This window comes from Saccopteryx leptura, chromosome 1, assembly GCF_036850995.1.
Source record: "Saccopteryx leptura isolate mSacLep1 chromosome 1, mSacLep1_pri_phased_curated, whole genome shotgun sequence".
In the NCBI taxonomy this organism is placed as follows: Eukaryota; Metazoa; Chordata; class Mammalia; order Chiroptera; family Emballonuridae; genus Saccopteryx; species Saccopteryx leptura.
In genome coordinates this window covers 323,176,213-323,192,456 of record NC_089503.1, presented here as the reverse complement: position 1 = coordinate 323,192,456, position 16,244 = coordinate 323,176,213, and the positions used below count along the sequence as shown (strand labels likewise).

The following is a 16,244-nucleotide window of genomic DNA, read 5'->3' as shown; positions in this document are numbered from 1 at the left end:
TTAATTTAGGGATGCTGGCAGGGGAAGCTATTGGTAGTGATGGAGAAGGCAGTAAAAGGCAAGGATTAAGAGGAAAGATTATGAGTTCACATCGAATTTATTAATATTGAAGTCTACTCTAAGGTCACTAGAAATTAACTCTATTGACAATAAATGTATAGTTTGGAGGTGATGGAAATAATTCTTTATGATCAGAAAAATTATTGTGGAGACCAACAGAGTTTTAAAAATTTTACCTGAAGGAGATGGAAGGTAGGCACAGATACCAAAGCAAGATCTGCTGGAAACACGGAGGACAGCGTTAAGCATAGCACTTAATCTGAAGGAGGGATAGATGATTTAGTTTAGAAAAATAGAGAACAGAAATAGAATCAGCTGTGATGCCTTAAATGTGAGGAAGACAAAGCAGACCACAGACAGAGCAGTTAAAGGCGCGCGCGCGCGCGCGCGTGTGTGTGTGTGTGTGTGTGTGTGTGTTTGTGTGCGCGCTTGCGCTCATGTGTGTTGGAGAAGGAAGTGGGAGTGTTGTTTCAGATTAGGAATTCGAAGAGAGGAGGCGTGATTAACAGTAACACCTAAAAGAATGCTAATAAATCAAAGGGAGACAGGAAAAGCTTTCTGAGCATGATCATGGGGAGCAAATCACAAATTCAAGTGAAATAGTATTTATGTTAGTTAGATTTACAGGTTTCAGAGCCTTTGTCCACCAGAAATCTTTAGTTTAAGAGGAAACAGATAAAGTGGAGCACATGAAAGGTATATATAATTTGAATTTGAGTGTTAATTTGACGTATATTTTTCCCTCACTTTCAATTAAGTTATACACGAGATGCCCTTACTGAAGTAGATAGTCTCTTGAATTGGGTCAGTGTTTCTAGATTCTTCTTACTATCCCCCCCCCCCCCCTCGTTTCCCCTTACCTCTTTTCTTTCTGTCTTTCCTTCTCAGAATATATGTATATGAAAGCTTTAAAATATAAATAATATAAATTGGAAAGAGAGGACAAAGCCGTGCGTATTTACAATATATCTCCCGAAGCCCCATCACCACATCTCTCTCCCCTCATTTCAAGGAAATTCCATGAAGCGCCGGTATAAACCTCAAGGGCTCTTGGAATTCTATGCGGAAACGAGTGGTCTCGATCAGCCACAGTTCTGTGCTCATTGTGTATGGTAGTGTCTCTAGGATTTGTCATGTGCAAAAACTAAATCCAGCTCTTTATGTTTATAGTTAGTACACTTGTAGGGGTAAAAAAAGAACAGTTTAATGAATAATAAATCAAAACAGTTATTTTAGTATGTAACTACAGTCAAAATTACAAAATTTAACTATATGTATTTAATAATAGGATGTCAGACTCTTGAGTAATTGCTGTCTGCTAGTACATTATTAACTCATACAACTATCACACTCTTATGAGTTAGGTTTTGCTACTGTTTCTCCTTTTCAGATAGGGGTACAGCACAGAGAGGTAATGCAACTTGTTCAAGTGCCTGAAGCTGAGCGTTCCAGATGGATCACATTGTCTCTGATGAGCAATGGATTGTTTAGATAGTTAAGTAAAATTAAAAATATTTTTAAAGAAGACGTTCTAGTGGAAAGATTGATGGCCAGCATTATGATACTTGGAATACTATTAAAACACACACTCAGTAGAGTAAAATTAATGAGGGAATTTAAATAAAAATATATAAATTTCTATAACTAAAGCTAGTTTTACTTGAGTTAGACTACAAGTCAGACCAGAATGTTTAATTACCATCCAATCAATCTTTTTGTTCAGCGTGTCACTTTAACTTAGAGAACCAAACAAAACATTTCTTGTTTGTCAAGCATAGGCTATTAAAACAAGGGTGTTCTAAAATTGTATTAGAAAGGTGAAAATGGTTTATTTCATCTTCTGAATTTTAATATGTCAGAAAGATTATTGTGAAGAAAAGTAGGCTCATTGCAATGACAGGTACATTATTCAAATAACTTTGATTGAATGTAAGATTTCTTAATGCTTTTATAAAGGGCATACAAACTAATTTGGTTTACAAAAGAGTGGCTTTAAAACTTGAGATATTAGGAAAATATTTTGTTAGTTTAGTAATAGACTAAATAGTTTTCATTACCGCAGTGATTTTTTTGGATAGTACCATTAATTGATAAATATATCTGGATTATAATTAGGATAAGTTAATTTATGTATACAGTTGACAATTTGAAAAGCCCTCTGTTTGAATTATTTGAGAAGTATCATTAATATTTCTGAAACCATCTATCACTGGACTCAAATTTTAGATTTTATTTTCTTTCTCTTAAATCAGTGATTCAAATGAATTATAGACCTGATTCCAAATAATAAGTAGAAACCAATCAGCCTTCGTACTGACTCTTGCTTGCTTCTAACACTGCTTTGATATGCAAATTGCCATACCCTCTGAACGTTATATTGATGTCAGAAGCATGTATCAGAATGCAGTTTATTATGATTTGGTTTTCAAGTTAGAACTGAGTTTGCTACACAAAAAGATGTAAGTTTATAATACTGTTTTCTCAGATATATAATAATTCAGTGATTATTTTAATTTATTATTTTGGTAGTTTGTGTTACATCAGAAAAAAATTTTAAGCTGGTTTTGTATTGTTTCTTCTGCATTTGCTATTTTTCCACAGTTTTAAAAATGTTTATTCTATAACTCAACTTGTTTTTATAATGGTTTTCTAGTCTTTTAATGAATTTTTAATCATGCACATGAAAAAGACTGTCTTAAAAATGTTCTCAGTTTAATGGTATACAGATTTTCCTCTCAGGAGTAATAATATATAGTGAAAATATGCCATTTATCATCGTTTTTTATAAATTAGCTGGAAAGGCCAGGAAGCCTTCAAACTTAACTTTTGCTGTCATGCATATGAAATTATACTATAAAAATGCTTATCTCTGATTTCTTTTTAATCTTACCTGTCTTTCTGTTTCTTTTGCAGCAAAAATGCTGGATAGAATTTCTTCTCACTACATTTAAATATATTCTTTTCTTGTCAATTACCACAGGTTTAGTCCCTATGAGTGGTATAATCCACACCCATGCAACCCTGACTCGGACGTGGTGGAAAACAATTTTACCTTGCTAAATAGTTTCTGGTTTGGAGTTGGAGCTCTCATGCAGCAAGGTATACGATTCAGCCTGCCATTTCCTTTGGGCACCATGTCCCACTCTTTGCTGGGGGTGACAGCTCTTGCTGGCATAAGTCGCTTGCATGGGTGCCTCTGTGCATGTAACCATAATCCAGCTTCTCCATCTAACTAATGCATTTTAGGTGTTCTCAAATCCCATTCAAGAGAGATTCTGAGAAAATAATTAGCTTCTGCAAATGCCCATACAGTATACTCATCTAATTTTTTTCTTAACCCACAGTAGGTACATTATTTCATAGATAACTAAGCTAACCTAATCCATTAGCTGGAAGCTGCATTTAAAGTACTTCTAAGATTACATCCTCTTGAGACAAGAATACAGTGTAACTCCTGTTTCCTGTTTCACTTTGATGTAAGACATTCTCTTTCATATCAATCCTTGATGGTTAGATGCATTTGTGTTGCATGATTAGTAATCTATTGAAAATAAATTGGCAAAAATCAAAGATTTAACCATTTAATTACCTTTTCAAGTAAAATATAAGCTGCATCTGATAGTATATGAGTATAAAACATTGCATGCTCAGAGGTGCTTGCAAAATACTTCCATAATTATTTAAAATTTATAATATAAATGTTAAAAGTAAAGACTATATATCTTAGAAAATGATATAATACGTGCAATATATCTTAGTGATTTATATATAACTCTAAATTTATTTTAGTTTCAGTTCTCCCAAGTAAATTTATATTTTTTTGCTGTCATGTTTTTTATTTATAATTTAATTTTTACATAATTTTTAATATGTTAATATTTCAATCTACTACTCAAAATAAATATTTTATTAGCCAAGATTTAAAGTTACATTATGCATTTTAAAATGTACTATTTTTTAAAATTAGTAAATAAAGCAAAATACCCAAAATTTGAACTGACAATGAATAGATTAAGGAGAAAACACATTCCTTCATAAGAGTTACACCTCCTATCATAATGGTTTACATTAAATATTAGTGGTGTATTTATTATCCACTTTCAAGAAATTCATTTGGTAATTGCATTACAGATATGAAGAAGTGAAAATTTATTGTTAAATTATAAGATTTTTTATTAAAAAGTTATTTGCTCTTGCATGTTTAGTATTATGTATAAATTTATTAACTCATTACTATTTAATTTATAAACTAATTTCTAAAATGAGAATAAATAACTACATATCAAAAGAAAAAAATAATTTGACCAATACATGTTGTAAGCAAGGCTTTAGAGGTTGAAATAATTTTTTTCTTTTAAAATTATGAGCATCCATATATATATATAGCTTTATAGAATTTCAACCTAAACTGTGAAAGTTAAGATAACTCTTACATGAATTAATCTAAGTTTGTTGGTATCTTTTTCTAAATAAATTGAATAGTCAGTAGCTGTATTTTGGGTTCAATTTTTTCCTTAGGCATACTCTATACTTGGAAGATGATTTTGGAGTTCTTTCAAGACATTAAGAGTGAATAAAAGCCTATCAAATGAGACAAACATCTCTTACAAGTGGCATTGGGTAATATAATCACCCAAGAAAACTGCTATTCACCTGTGAAAAATTAGTCTTAATACTCTAGATTATATTATCCTCAGAATAAAGGTCCTAACATAACAAAGTTGTTTTCTTAATTATTATTTTTGCTTTGAAAAATAAAATATTTATTCACAATATTTTCTCTGATGTTTGGAGATTTTTGAGCATTTGTATACTCATAAGATGAGCTTGATATCTATAAAATCTAGCAATTAGAAATAAGACTATAACTGACATCTTAAAATTATTACAAGCAATGAAAATTTCAAATATACATTTGCTTTGCCATATAACTACCTCACTGCTGGTGGATACATGAAAGAGGAACCCATACTATTCTGACTGATGCCCAGCTCCCAGGAATTAGTGGGATATAGTGCTGGACATGACGTTACCTTGAGTACATGACAGTCAGCCCCTAACCAGGCTCTGATTCACAAGCCTAGGAGGTATTCTCTTTAAGTCCTTGGGTAAGATATGAACTTGTGGTAATTGGGCCATTTTTGTCGGATGTCTCCACTGTTCTTTTCATTCCCAGTCTCGTTTGACTTTATTAGTGTTGTTGTTCAAAAAAAAAAAAAAGTAGAATGGGCAGCCAAAACTGCTGGTCATCTTGGGAGGAAATACTTTAGTGTGTCAGTGTCCGGTGTGTGTCTAACAGGGCCTAGGAGCGACAACATCAGAAAGGTACCTTTTGTTTTTTCCCTTACAGAGTGGTAGGCAGAGTCTGGAGCTGGAGTTGGCTGTCATGTCCAAGTCTGTCTGCTTTTAAATATTTTGTGCTATTGTTTTGAAATTGCAAAAGTAAGATGACCTGCAGTATAAGATGGGCTATTGTGATTTATTCCAGTCATGACAGGAGTTCTTTTCAATATTAACATAAATAATGTGTCGTATTTTTCACTCAATCTAAAAGTAAGTTACTTTACTGCATCAGTGATTATATTAAACATATGACTATAAAACAAGTCCACAAATGAAGTCCATCTTTGCTTCATTCCATTTTACTCAAACTCTATTAAAAATCAAGTAACTTATAGCCAATGCTTTTTTGATTATGGAGTCAAAATGATTAAAAGTGAGTAGTAATATATTATATATATACCCATATTTTAATCTCATTTTCTTATAAAATAATATATGCTGATATGTTTTAATTTAAACATTAAGATTATAATAATGTATTTAATGTAAATAAAGTAAAACTATAAGGCTTGATTTTAAAATTGTTAGGATATTATTTTATAATCTAACTTATTTAAAGTTAATAATAACCAAAAGTAAAATATAATTCAGATCCCATTTTCTTATTAATACCATGAGCAGGCATCTCCAGCCATGTATTGTAATATGTTTATAAGATATTTAAATGTGTGTAAAAGTAAATTTGTGACAGTTTCACTAGTTATTCTGATTTCCTGCATTGATGCTAACTATAGTGATAGGAGACATTTGTTTATACATAGCAAATAATTTACTACCTTACTTTAAAATAAAAACTGGACTAACAACCCTAATCTCAAGAAATGTGGGTTTTGTAATTACTTGATTATTATACATTACTGATATAAATGACGAGATAGACAATGTTTTGGAGCTTCATGCACATGAAAAATGCTAAGGAGTGAATTTGATCCATCATGTTATTATTTCTTCTAATACCCACATAACTAACAAAAATATGAAACACTGTGCATATGGTTAATAAACTAGAGATATTTTTTTCTTCTAATGCTATTTTATAAAGGTTTTTCACTGTTTTTAATGTTCACCCTCTCTCAGAAAGAACTTGAGTCTCCTGTCACTATACTTAAACACAAGTGTCCTAAGAGACTGCCTACTAACTGCAGTTAGCTGCTGCATTCCCAATGGTTGTTGCTTGCTTACTAAAGCAATACGTAAATCTGAATAAAGCTTTTATTACACAGTGATTCCATTCTGCCACTGTGACCAAAAGTACCTGACTGCTGATCAAATTCTCTGTATTCGTTTCACCTTTTCCCCCAAATCTCTGTTAGGTTCTGAGCTCATGCCCAAAGCACTCTCCACCAGGATAGTGGGAGGCATTTGGTGGTTTTTCACACTTATCATCATTTCTTCGTATACTGCTAACTTAGCCGCCTTTCTGACAGTGGAGCGGATGGAATCCCCTATTGACTCTGCCGATGATTTAGCTAAACAAACCAAGATAGAGTATGGCGCAGTGGAGGACGGTGCAACCATGACCTTTTTTAAGGTAAGTCTTATTGGTTATCTAAAATTAATGTATTAAAGTGATAGAATGCAAACAAACAGACTTTATTAATGAATGTAAGAGCATAATGACACAGTTATTCATGTCTAGCAATCGATACCATATTCCTCAGGGCTGGAGAAGATTACAACAAAATATATAGCCATGAAAGCAAAACATTTTAATACCAGACTTTTTGCTTTATAAGTATTCTATTTTTGGTTTGAGGAAGTCTGCCCAAAGGTAACATTATTTCCCCGAAAAGAGTTTTATCTTTGAATGTAAAACAGATAATGCAATATATTTATTAAAAATTGATACAAGGCTTGGCTATTCCAGAAGAACAGAATGACTACATGTAATAATATTTCTCTAAATATATTTATTTGTTAAGATGAGACAAGGTTTATTCATTCAGAAGTCTGCAGAAAAAGAAAAAAAAAATAACGGCTTAAAGAGAAGAGCCAAAACAGCTCTTGTTATCTGTCCATTCATCCATTTAATATTCTGGATGTCAGAGTCTGAATGAAAATGGCCTACCCTCTTGAACTTGCAATGTTTCCAGAGGGACAGCCCTGTGGAACATTTTAAATGAAAGGTGTAGTTGAACTAAGTTCCAGGCAGATAGAGTGTCTTGCCTTCCTCTTTATTATTTTTCTCCTTACACCAGCTGACCTCATTAGGCAAGAGTATATCAAATTTAACTTTAGGACCTTGTAATTGCTTTTATATATATTTTACCAAATATTTCTTAATTCTTTGTAAGTTGGGCAAGTATGGGTGTTTTCCTTCACTGTTCACACAAATGCAATTTGCAGTACAAATAAATATTCAGTAGAAGAGAATTCTTTTAAAATAATTGACTCAAACTATAAAATAAACTATTTTATTAAACATTCATCAAGTGCCTATTGGGTGCCAGAAATCGCACTACATGTTGGTCACTCTACAGAAGATAGTATCTTACCAGAAAAAGTGCTAACAAAGGTGAAGAGTAATTGGAACTTCGATGTGCTGATGCCATCACTTTGGAAAACAGTCTGGCACTGCCTAGTAAAGTTGAAAATGTCATAAAAAAAGAAGAAATAAAACAAATAAGGATAGATCAAGACCTTTTAGGAATTTGGGGACTTGGTGTAGTAGAATTAAAATCACACCCCAGGGCTGAACACTATACAAAATGCTTTCAAGCGAACAAACACAATATATTTTTATGTAAAATATAAAGATTAGGAGAGTTATTACATACATATTTCATGCTTAAAACTAACTTAGCCAGAGCCTATGTTTTGGTCTTTTTGAGAATCCCTATATTTACAAAGTGATGCTGAATCGTCTTTTTCTATGTAACCCGTGACTCAAGTTATCCAATTTCTACAGATTCTCTCCTGGGCTTGGCCTAACTAAAATGTCTAGTTTTTTCCCATGTACGAATATAGTCATCCAAAAATAGATGGTATCAAAGGAGATTCATTTTCTTTTTTATGGTTGTTAAAAAATTTCTTCCACAGCCTGACCTGTGGTGACGCAGTGGATAAAGCTTCCACCTGGGATTGCTGAGGTCACCAGTTCCAAATCTTGGGCTTGCCTGGTTAAGGCACATATAAGAAGCAACTTCTAAGAGTTGATGCTTCCTGCTCTTCATCCCTTCTCTCTCTTTTCTCTAAAAGAGATAAATAAGATATTTTAAAAATAGTTAAAATAAATTTCTGCCACATATTGAAAGAACATTGAAGTAGATTCAAATACCTAATGTCAATCACTTAATACTTCTGAAAATATATTCTGCAATTTAGAATAGTTGTTAGGAATAAAAAACAAACAAACAAAAAACAGCTATGAAATCAGAGAAACCTGAACCTATCAGGCTCTGCCACCTATTTGCTGTCTTTAGATAAGACATTCACTTTTATAAACCTCTGACTGCTCATTTCTAAATTAATGACTAATAGGACCATTCTCACAATATTTTTTTGAATATTAAATAAAAGCTGTTCATGATATGTTAAGCCCCTAGTAAAAACTTCATAGCTATTACTAGAATACATGGCTAGTTTAAAAATTTGAGAATTGAAATTATTTTAAAGATATTCAAGTAAATTATGTTTCTCTTACCATTAATTGGATAAATAATTTTAAAATAAATTTAAAGAGATCACATCATGTTTCTCTAATTTAAGTTGCTCTCAGGTAAAGGGAATACTTTCATAGGTAAAATATAAAAAGTCTGTGGGAAAAAAATTAGTAGCTCTTTTTAGACTATGTATTTTGAAATTATATGGGACATATGTTCCAAGACCCTCAATGGATGTTCAGAACTTCAGATAGTACCAAACCCTTTATTTACTGGTTTGTTAATGCAAACGTATATATGACAGTTTATAAATTTGGCAAAGTAAGAGAGATAAATAGCAATAACTAATAATAATATAGAATATTATTACAATATACCATAATAAAAGTTATGTGAATGTGTTCTCAGTTTTTGAAAATATTTTATTATAGCATATTCATCATTCTTTTTGTGATAATGTGAGATGGTTGATACACTGCCTACCTGGTAATGAGATGAGTGAGGTACTCAGAACGGCACTCATGGAATACCACACTGTTTTTGCTTGGTTCCTCTGTATCCACACGATCCTGGACAGCAGGCGGACAAGGATAGAATCTTTGTCACTCATGCTTGGATCTCTAGTTCTTAGCACAGACTCTGCATATTGTTTGGGCTGTATTAATTATTTATTGCCACAGTAATTTAGCTTATAGACAACTACAACTGTTTAGTGGTACGTAATATAAACTTGTATTTAGTTTACAAGCGAGCTTTCCTCCTCCTAGAAACTTGTTGGCCCAAAAACATTCTACATTTTGAACAGATTTTGTTTCTTTTACATCAGGATCAATGGTTTTGCCAATAACATTCTGCTAAATCGTTATGGCCTGTATATATCTGAGTTCGTTTATAATCTGAAACCCACACTCACAGTTCTGTTTAAGAGGTGTCTCAAAACATAATCATTGCTATTTTGAACTAGAAGGCTTTTATCTAGAGGGGAAAATTTGCAAAGTTTGTCCTAATTTTTTCAGAGGTAATAACAAAGCACCTTAAGGCAACATGATTAATTTGATCTTTAATTAAGGCCTGACACTATGTTGGCACAATTTTGAGAACTTTTACATGCTTAGAACACTGAAGATTAGAAACACTTTCAGAACCCAATCATGCAGTTTCTCACTTTGTATTACCTCTAAGTTGTGTTTGCCAACATCTCTAAATTAGTTTCTCCCTTCTCTTCCTCCACCTCCTTCTCCTCATTCTTTGTTGTTCTTATTGTTAATATTCTATCCCTTTCTTTTACTACTGTTTCTATGTAGCTAAAAATAACCAGTTAATAATGCCTAAATATTTTGCATTTTGTCTGGATATTTTTTGGCCAAGTCTAAAGAATTAAAAGTGTATTGTTCCATCTTTCAAATTACTATAAGGCAACTTAAAAATATTATGTGTCCATATATTCACAGATTTCCAATTTCCCAGCCTTTCCTAATGATTTTATTGTCATCTGCCATGTGACCCTAAATCAGTGTTACATATTTACATTTTCTTTATGGCAACAGCTCAATTCTTTTACCAAATTTTGTACACTTATCCATTGGAACAGTGACTACTGCATTAATTGATGGGACACCTGTGACAGAAAGTTTTAGATAGAATGTGTGATTACTTATAAAATTTTACTATTCCATAGAAAGCTATAAATGTTTCTTCAAAATATGTAGTGTTCTATTACATTTTCATTTTAACCACGGATTATGAGTCAATTTACTTCAAAGTACAGATTATAGTGTTATGAATACAAACAAGGGGATTAATCCATTGGGAGGGGGCTTTATCTTTTGGCACCCAGCGATGTAGAAGCTTTGCTTGTTCGTTTGCTTTTTCTCTCTTTCTTTGTGCATAGGCTTCCTCTTTAAGAGAACTCAAAGTACAGACTAAATGCCAGCTCATTAATCTTCACTTCAACCCCTAAGGAAGGAAAAAAGCAATTATCATTATGCTCATTTAACAGATGAAGAAACTGGGCCATAGAGAGGTTAAGTGACTTATTAATTATGAAAGCAATAACCAAGGGACACATACTATCAAGAATGAAAGCAATAGCCAAAGATATCATGGCATAACCATCACCATTCAGAAGAACTACGTGCATTAGTCATTTTGGTTCAATCCCGTGACCTCAAATGTTTGATCATATTAAAATTTTAAAACATTTGCCTTAAGCCATTAGGATAGATACAGCTATGACATGTTTCTTATAGTGTGCTTCTTATTCTGAGCTTATAGGTTCAATGGTCTTCTGAAATTAAATTATGCTAGGGTGACAGTATAGGTTTTTAATACTGAATTACTTTTGTGGCATGCCTGTAATGATTTTTTTGAAGCTTCAGTGATTTTTGCTTTTTAAGTGCCAAAAGACCATAAGTAATTTTTAAACTGACAGATAGAATGTAAAAAGGGGGACAGTTTAACAATTGTACTTAATGAATTTAGAAAAACACTATTCATTAGATATTTTTCATATTTTTCTTAATTTCTGCAAAGCATAATTTTTATTTTTTATGTAGAACAGTTGTGGTAATGCAATCATGAGGTATTTATTATGAAAAGATTTAAACAATAAAAAAATAAATTCTTAATATGATATCTATTGTCTATTTTTCACATTGTAAAGTATTTTCTGAAAGCAGTGTTTATTTTCTCTTGCTGTATTGGTGGTAAAACATTTTAAAAGACCTATTTTACATATGCAGAAATTGACTTGAAATAGTTTTTGAAGCTGAGAAATATCATTAAAAATTACTTTTATTTAAATGTATTTATTTTTTATTGAGATAAAATGACATAATATTGTGTGAGTTTAAGGTGCACAATGTGGGATTGGATACATTTATATATTGTAAAATGATTACGATCATAATGTTAGCTAATAACTTGATCACATCACATAAGTATCATTTCTTTTTTCTGGTAAGAACAACTAAGATTTAGACTCTTAGCAAGTCTAAAGTTTATAAAATAGTATTGTTGAGTATAATCATTATATTGTGCATTAGAACTCTAAAATTTATTCTTTTATAGTTTATAGTTGTATAGGTTTTATAATGCCTTTTATGGCTCTTCAAGTAACTCCCCAGTTCAGTATGGTCTTCATAAAGCGTGGTTCAATAATTGTCTGCAAATGGATAGAAATTGGGTATGTCCTTGTTTGTGTGCCTTATTTACTCTTACACATATTCTAATCACTTTTTGCCACTATCCAGAAGAAATTCTTTGACAATATAATATTTAGAAATTCATAGTAGTACTTTAGTAAGTACCAGGATCATTGCTTTAATATTTGCCCATGTGTGAATTGCCCTGTTTCTTTAAATGTGATTAAATCATTACATAGCTTTGTTTTCAGGTCATTTTTTTTATTTTTAACTTGGAATCACTTTATGTTTAGTAATGTCACTTTCCATTTCTCCTCAATAATTTAGAAGAAGTTTTAAATTTCACTTTTGGGTTTTATATGGGTGATGTGTCTGTACCTGGAACTCAATTTAAGAGTGGAAAAACCATGAACATGTTTAAATTATCAAAGTTTTGTAACTATAATTTTTGATTTGGTGATAAGTGTACCTACCTATATATACATAAAAAATTCTACGTCAAAGCCCAGAAAAGTTGGTGAAACTGGCTATTTTATCAAGATAACCAGTTCAAAGCACTACTTCAACTTATAAGGCCAATCTTTTACCTACAGAAATTGCAGGAGGCGTGGCTGGGCTGTAGCCAGCAGGACTGGAGAGCATGTAAATCTGTGCAAATACAGTCTTGTCAATAACAGGCAATCTTATCTCTCTGATAAAAAAGTATTCTTAATTTTTATATCAATTTTTTTTCAAAGGATAGAGTCATTATTTGTTCCTATTTGAGGGTTTCATCTGCAAAATTTTACACATATTTACAATATCCATTTGCTTAAGCCAGTATTTTTTCATCTGCACATTGGAACACTAGAATCATTTGGGGGAGTATTTAGCAAATACTGAGGCCACTGGCCCTTCTACAAATTTAAACAAAAACATCTTGAGGTAGCACCCCAGGCACCTGAGTTTTTTATTACCTCCACTGGTGATTCTATTGTGTATAGAGATTTTTTTTAATTTGAAATGTGAACATTACTTTCACTGTTGACATCAATGATTAATAACTGGTTGCACAAATTTCCCTTTATTTTATATTGAAGTGAGTATTTTTCTCTTCTGAAACACAAACCCCACAAAATATCAAATAGAGGAATGAAATAATCTGCTGAACACATTCTTACTTCTTTTGAATTAGTTACCTGAATTGTTTTTAAAGCTCTTTCATTAGAGATTTGCTGACAGTGAAGAATCTAATTACATTTTTAATTTTGACACCATTTCTGAAGCCCCTAATACATATGCATGAGAATTGCCCTGTAGCAGTATGAAGGTTAGAGGTTTCTCCTTCCTCAGAGAAGTGTGATGGACTAACTTCTGACTTTTGTTTATATCTCTGAGTAAAAGTTGATAAAGTATATGTTCTGTGGGTCCTGGGAAATAAATATATTCATTTTTCCTTTATAAGCCTTTATTGCAAGTTATTTTATTATGGAGGAATGGAGAGAAAATTAGAGAAGAGAGGTATAAGAAGGGAATATTAGAGTTGTAGGACTGTTACGTGACTTTTGTGTTTAACTGATGGGAAGTAGATTAAGAAGAGATAAAATACCTTACTTTATAGGTAGATATTGTTAGGTTCTGAGCAACAGTTGGAGTTTTGAACTCATGTAATTTTTTTTGTCTGAGCTTATAGTAGCATTATCCTATAATATTTAGTGAACTATTGTCACACCTTTTCTTGTGAAAAAAAAGTGTACATATGTTAACTGATGGGGACAAATTAGTACACAATTCTAAATGATATTTTCTTTGTGTCACTTGAGGATTTCTTAATATTCATCATTCTGTAGCTTTAAACAGAAACAAAATGCTCTTCAAATATGACATTTTTCTCAAATTTGAGTGATGGTAAATAGAATATAGTTAAGCTTCCAAGGCAAAAAACTATTCTAGCTAATTTGCTTGTGAGTTACTAATTAAGCAATAACCCTATGGTTATTCATTTTGGATTTTTATTTGTTTCATGCATTAAAGTTTGTGGATAATTTACTATGTGAATTTTTCTACATACTTAAGTGAATGAAATAATATTTTAAACTATCCTGTTGAACATCAATATACGTATCTGAGCAGTTAGTTGATTTTATTTGTATTATTATTAATTTTTTTAACAGAAAAGAAGATAGTGAGGCAGACTCCCACATATGTCCCTACCGGGGTCCCCCTGGCAACCCTTTCTGGGCTGATGCTCTAGTAGTGTGCTATTTTTAATGCCTGAGGCTGGCACATAGACCAACTGAGTTATCCTCAGTGTCCAGGGCCACACTTGAACCAATTGAGTAATTGGCTGTGGGTGGAAATGAGGGAGAGAAGGGGGAGTAAGGTACAGAGAGAAACAGATAATCTGTTCTCCTGCGTGCTCTGAGAATAGAACCCAGGATGTCCATACATGGGACCAAAGCTCTATCCATTGAGCCACCAGCCAGGGCCTCTGAACATCATTTTAGAATAATGTTTAATATTATTACTACATTTTTTATTTGTTAACATTGATGCTTTCCTTATTTCCCAAGACAACTTTTCTTTTTTTCTTTTTTTAAATTTAATTTATTGAGTTTACATAGAATCTAGTGTCACCCCGATTGAATCCCCCCTCCCACATATTCCCCTCAACATCTCCCTAACCCTCCTCCCAACAGCTCCCTCCCCTTTCCCTTCAGGTTTAATTCTGTTCCTCAGTTCACATTGTTTCTTGGATTCCTGAAATGAGTGAGGTCATATGATATTTTTCTTTCTCTGCCTGGCTTATTTCACTTAACATAATAGTTTCCAGGTCCATCCATGTTGTTGCTAAAGGTAATATTTTCTTCTTTTTCATGGCCTCATAGTATTCCATTATATATATGTACCATACTTTTTAATCCACTCGTCCACTGACGGACACTTGGGCTGTTTCCAGATCTTCACTGTTGTGAGCAATGCTGCAATAAACATGGAGTGCATTTCTTTTTTTGAAGCAGTAATATGGTGTTCTTTGCCGGGGTCCAGCCCCGGGGGGAATCCAGGGGTCCCACAGGAAGAGACGGCGTCGGCACAAATCAAGTGAGAGAGCCGAATTCTTTTCTTTCTCTTTATTCTCTAGTTAGCATTTACTGCCAGGCATCTCCGCCAATGCCTGGTCTAACTTTACTTTTTTATGCACACACACTAAGTTACAATCACATGGTATTTTGAATACATCATTGTTTTGGTTTCACTATGGTTACATATTTCTAGATAACAGTTAATTCATATCTATAAGCTACAAGTCAGGTGGTAAGTTATTCAAAGTACAGTTATACAATAACTTGAATAGTAATAACAATATCGGTACAAACTTCTAAAAGATTAGTACTAATTAATAACTCTATTTTACTGTTGTTGTGAATCAAGGGCGCAGAAAGAGATAGCAGACAAAATCATCAAGGACTAGCAAAGGACCACCGCTTGTTCAGGCAAATAGCCTTGAGTTCATGTAGTGTCCTAATTCTTTTTTCACAAGACTACAAAAGTCTTGCTATTTAAGAAACTGATACAGCATTAAGAGTAACTTTTACTTAAAGATACATAGAGTGCACCTGCAAGATAGCTAGTAGCAACATAATATCATAAGGCATTAATTGCTATTGCTGCTATGAATCCCACCACATTCCTCTCCTTATTCTTGGAAAATACAAAAATCTCATGAGAATGTTTTACTGAGAAAAGACCAGCAACTGCCTTCAGTGACAAAACAAGTCTTTTAACAAAACATTCTTTACTTGCCAGCTGCGCTTCCATCCAAGGCCATGCAACAGGCCATTTCACTACACTTTACCTAAGATTCTAATGTCTAGTTAAACTTTATTCATTTACTATATTCAAACACTAGTTAAGTTCTAACTTTATTCTTTCTAACATGATTAATAAGAAGAAATTCTCCTACAAACTTAACCCTTTATGAGGGATATCATGGCCAGCCTCTTATGTTTATGAGCCCAGATCAAGGGGCTTACAGGCTTTTTTGTGGAACTTACACCTTCTGTCTCATTTCCAAAGAAATTACTACAAATCTACAGGGAAAGCACGGTACTATTAT

At 32.6% G+C, this 16,244-nt stretch overlaps 1 protein-coding gene across 4 annotated transcripts in view; it reads left to right on the top strand.

The window, feature by feature from the left end:
• The window catches only part of GRIK2 (glutamate ionotropic receptor kainate type subunit 2), a 681,135-nt gene that overhangs the window by 533,046 nt on the left and 131,845 nt on the right, over positions 1 to 16,244 (top strand). For 3 of the 4 annotated variants that reach the window (XM_066358812.1, XM_066358814.1, XM_066358813.1), the window contains 2 exons: positions 3,041 to 3,159; positions 6,717 to 6,934. In XM_066358812.1, coding sequence (XP_066214909.1) covers positions 3,041 to 3,159; positions 6,717 to 6,934 — 337 coding nt within the window. Of the gene's footprint in view, positions 1 to 3,040; positions 3,160 to 6,716; positions 6,935 to 16,244 lie in introns of those variants that run through there. The other variant, XM_066358815.1, reaches the window with a different exon arrangement.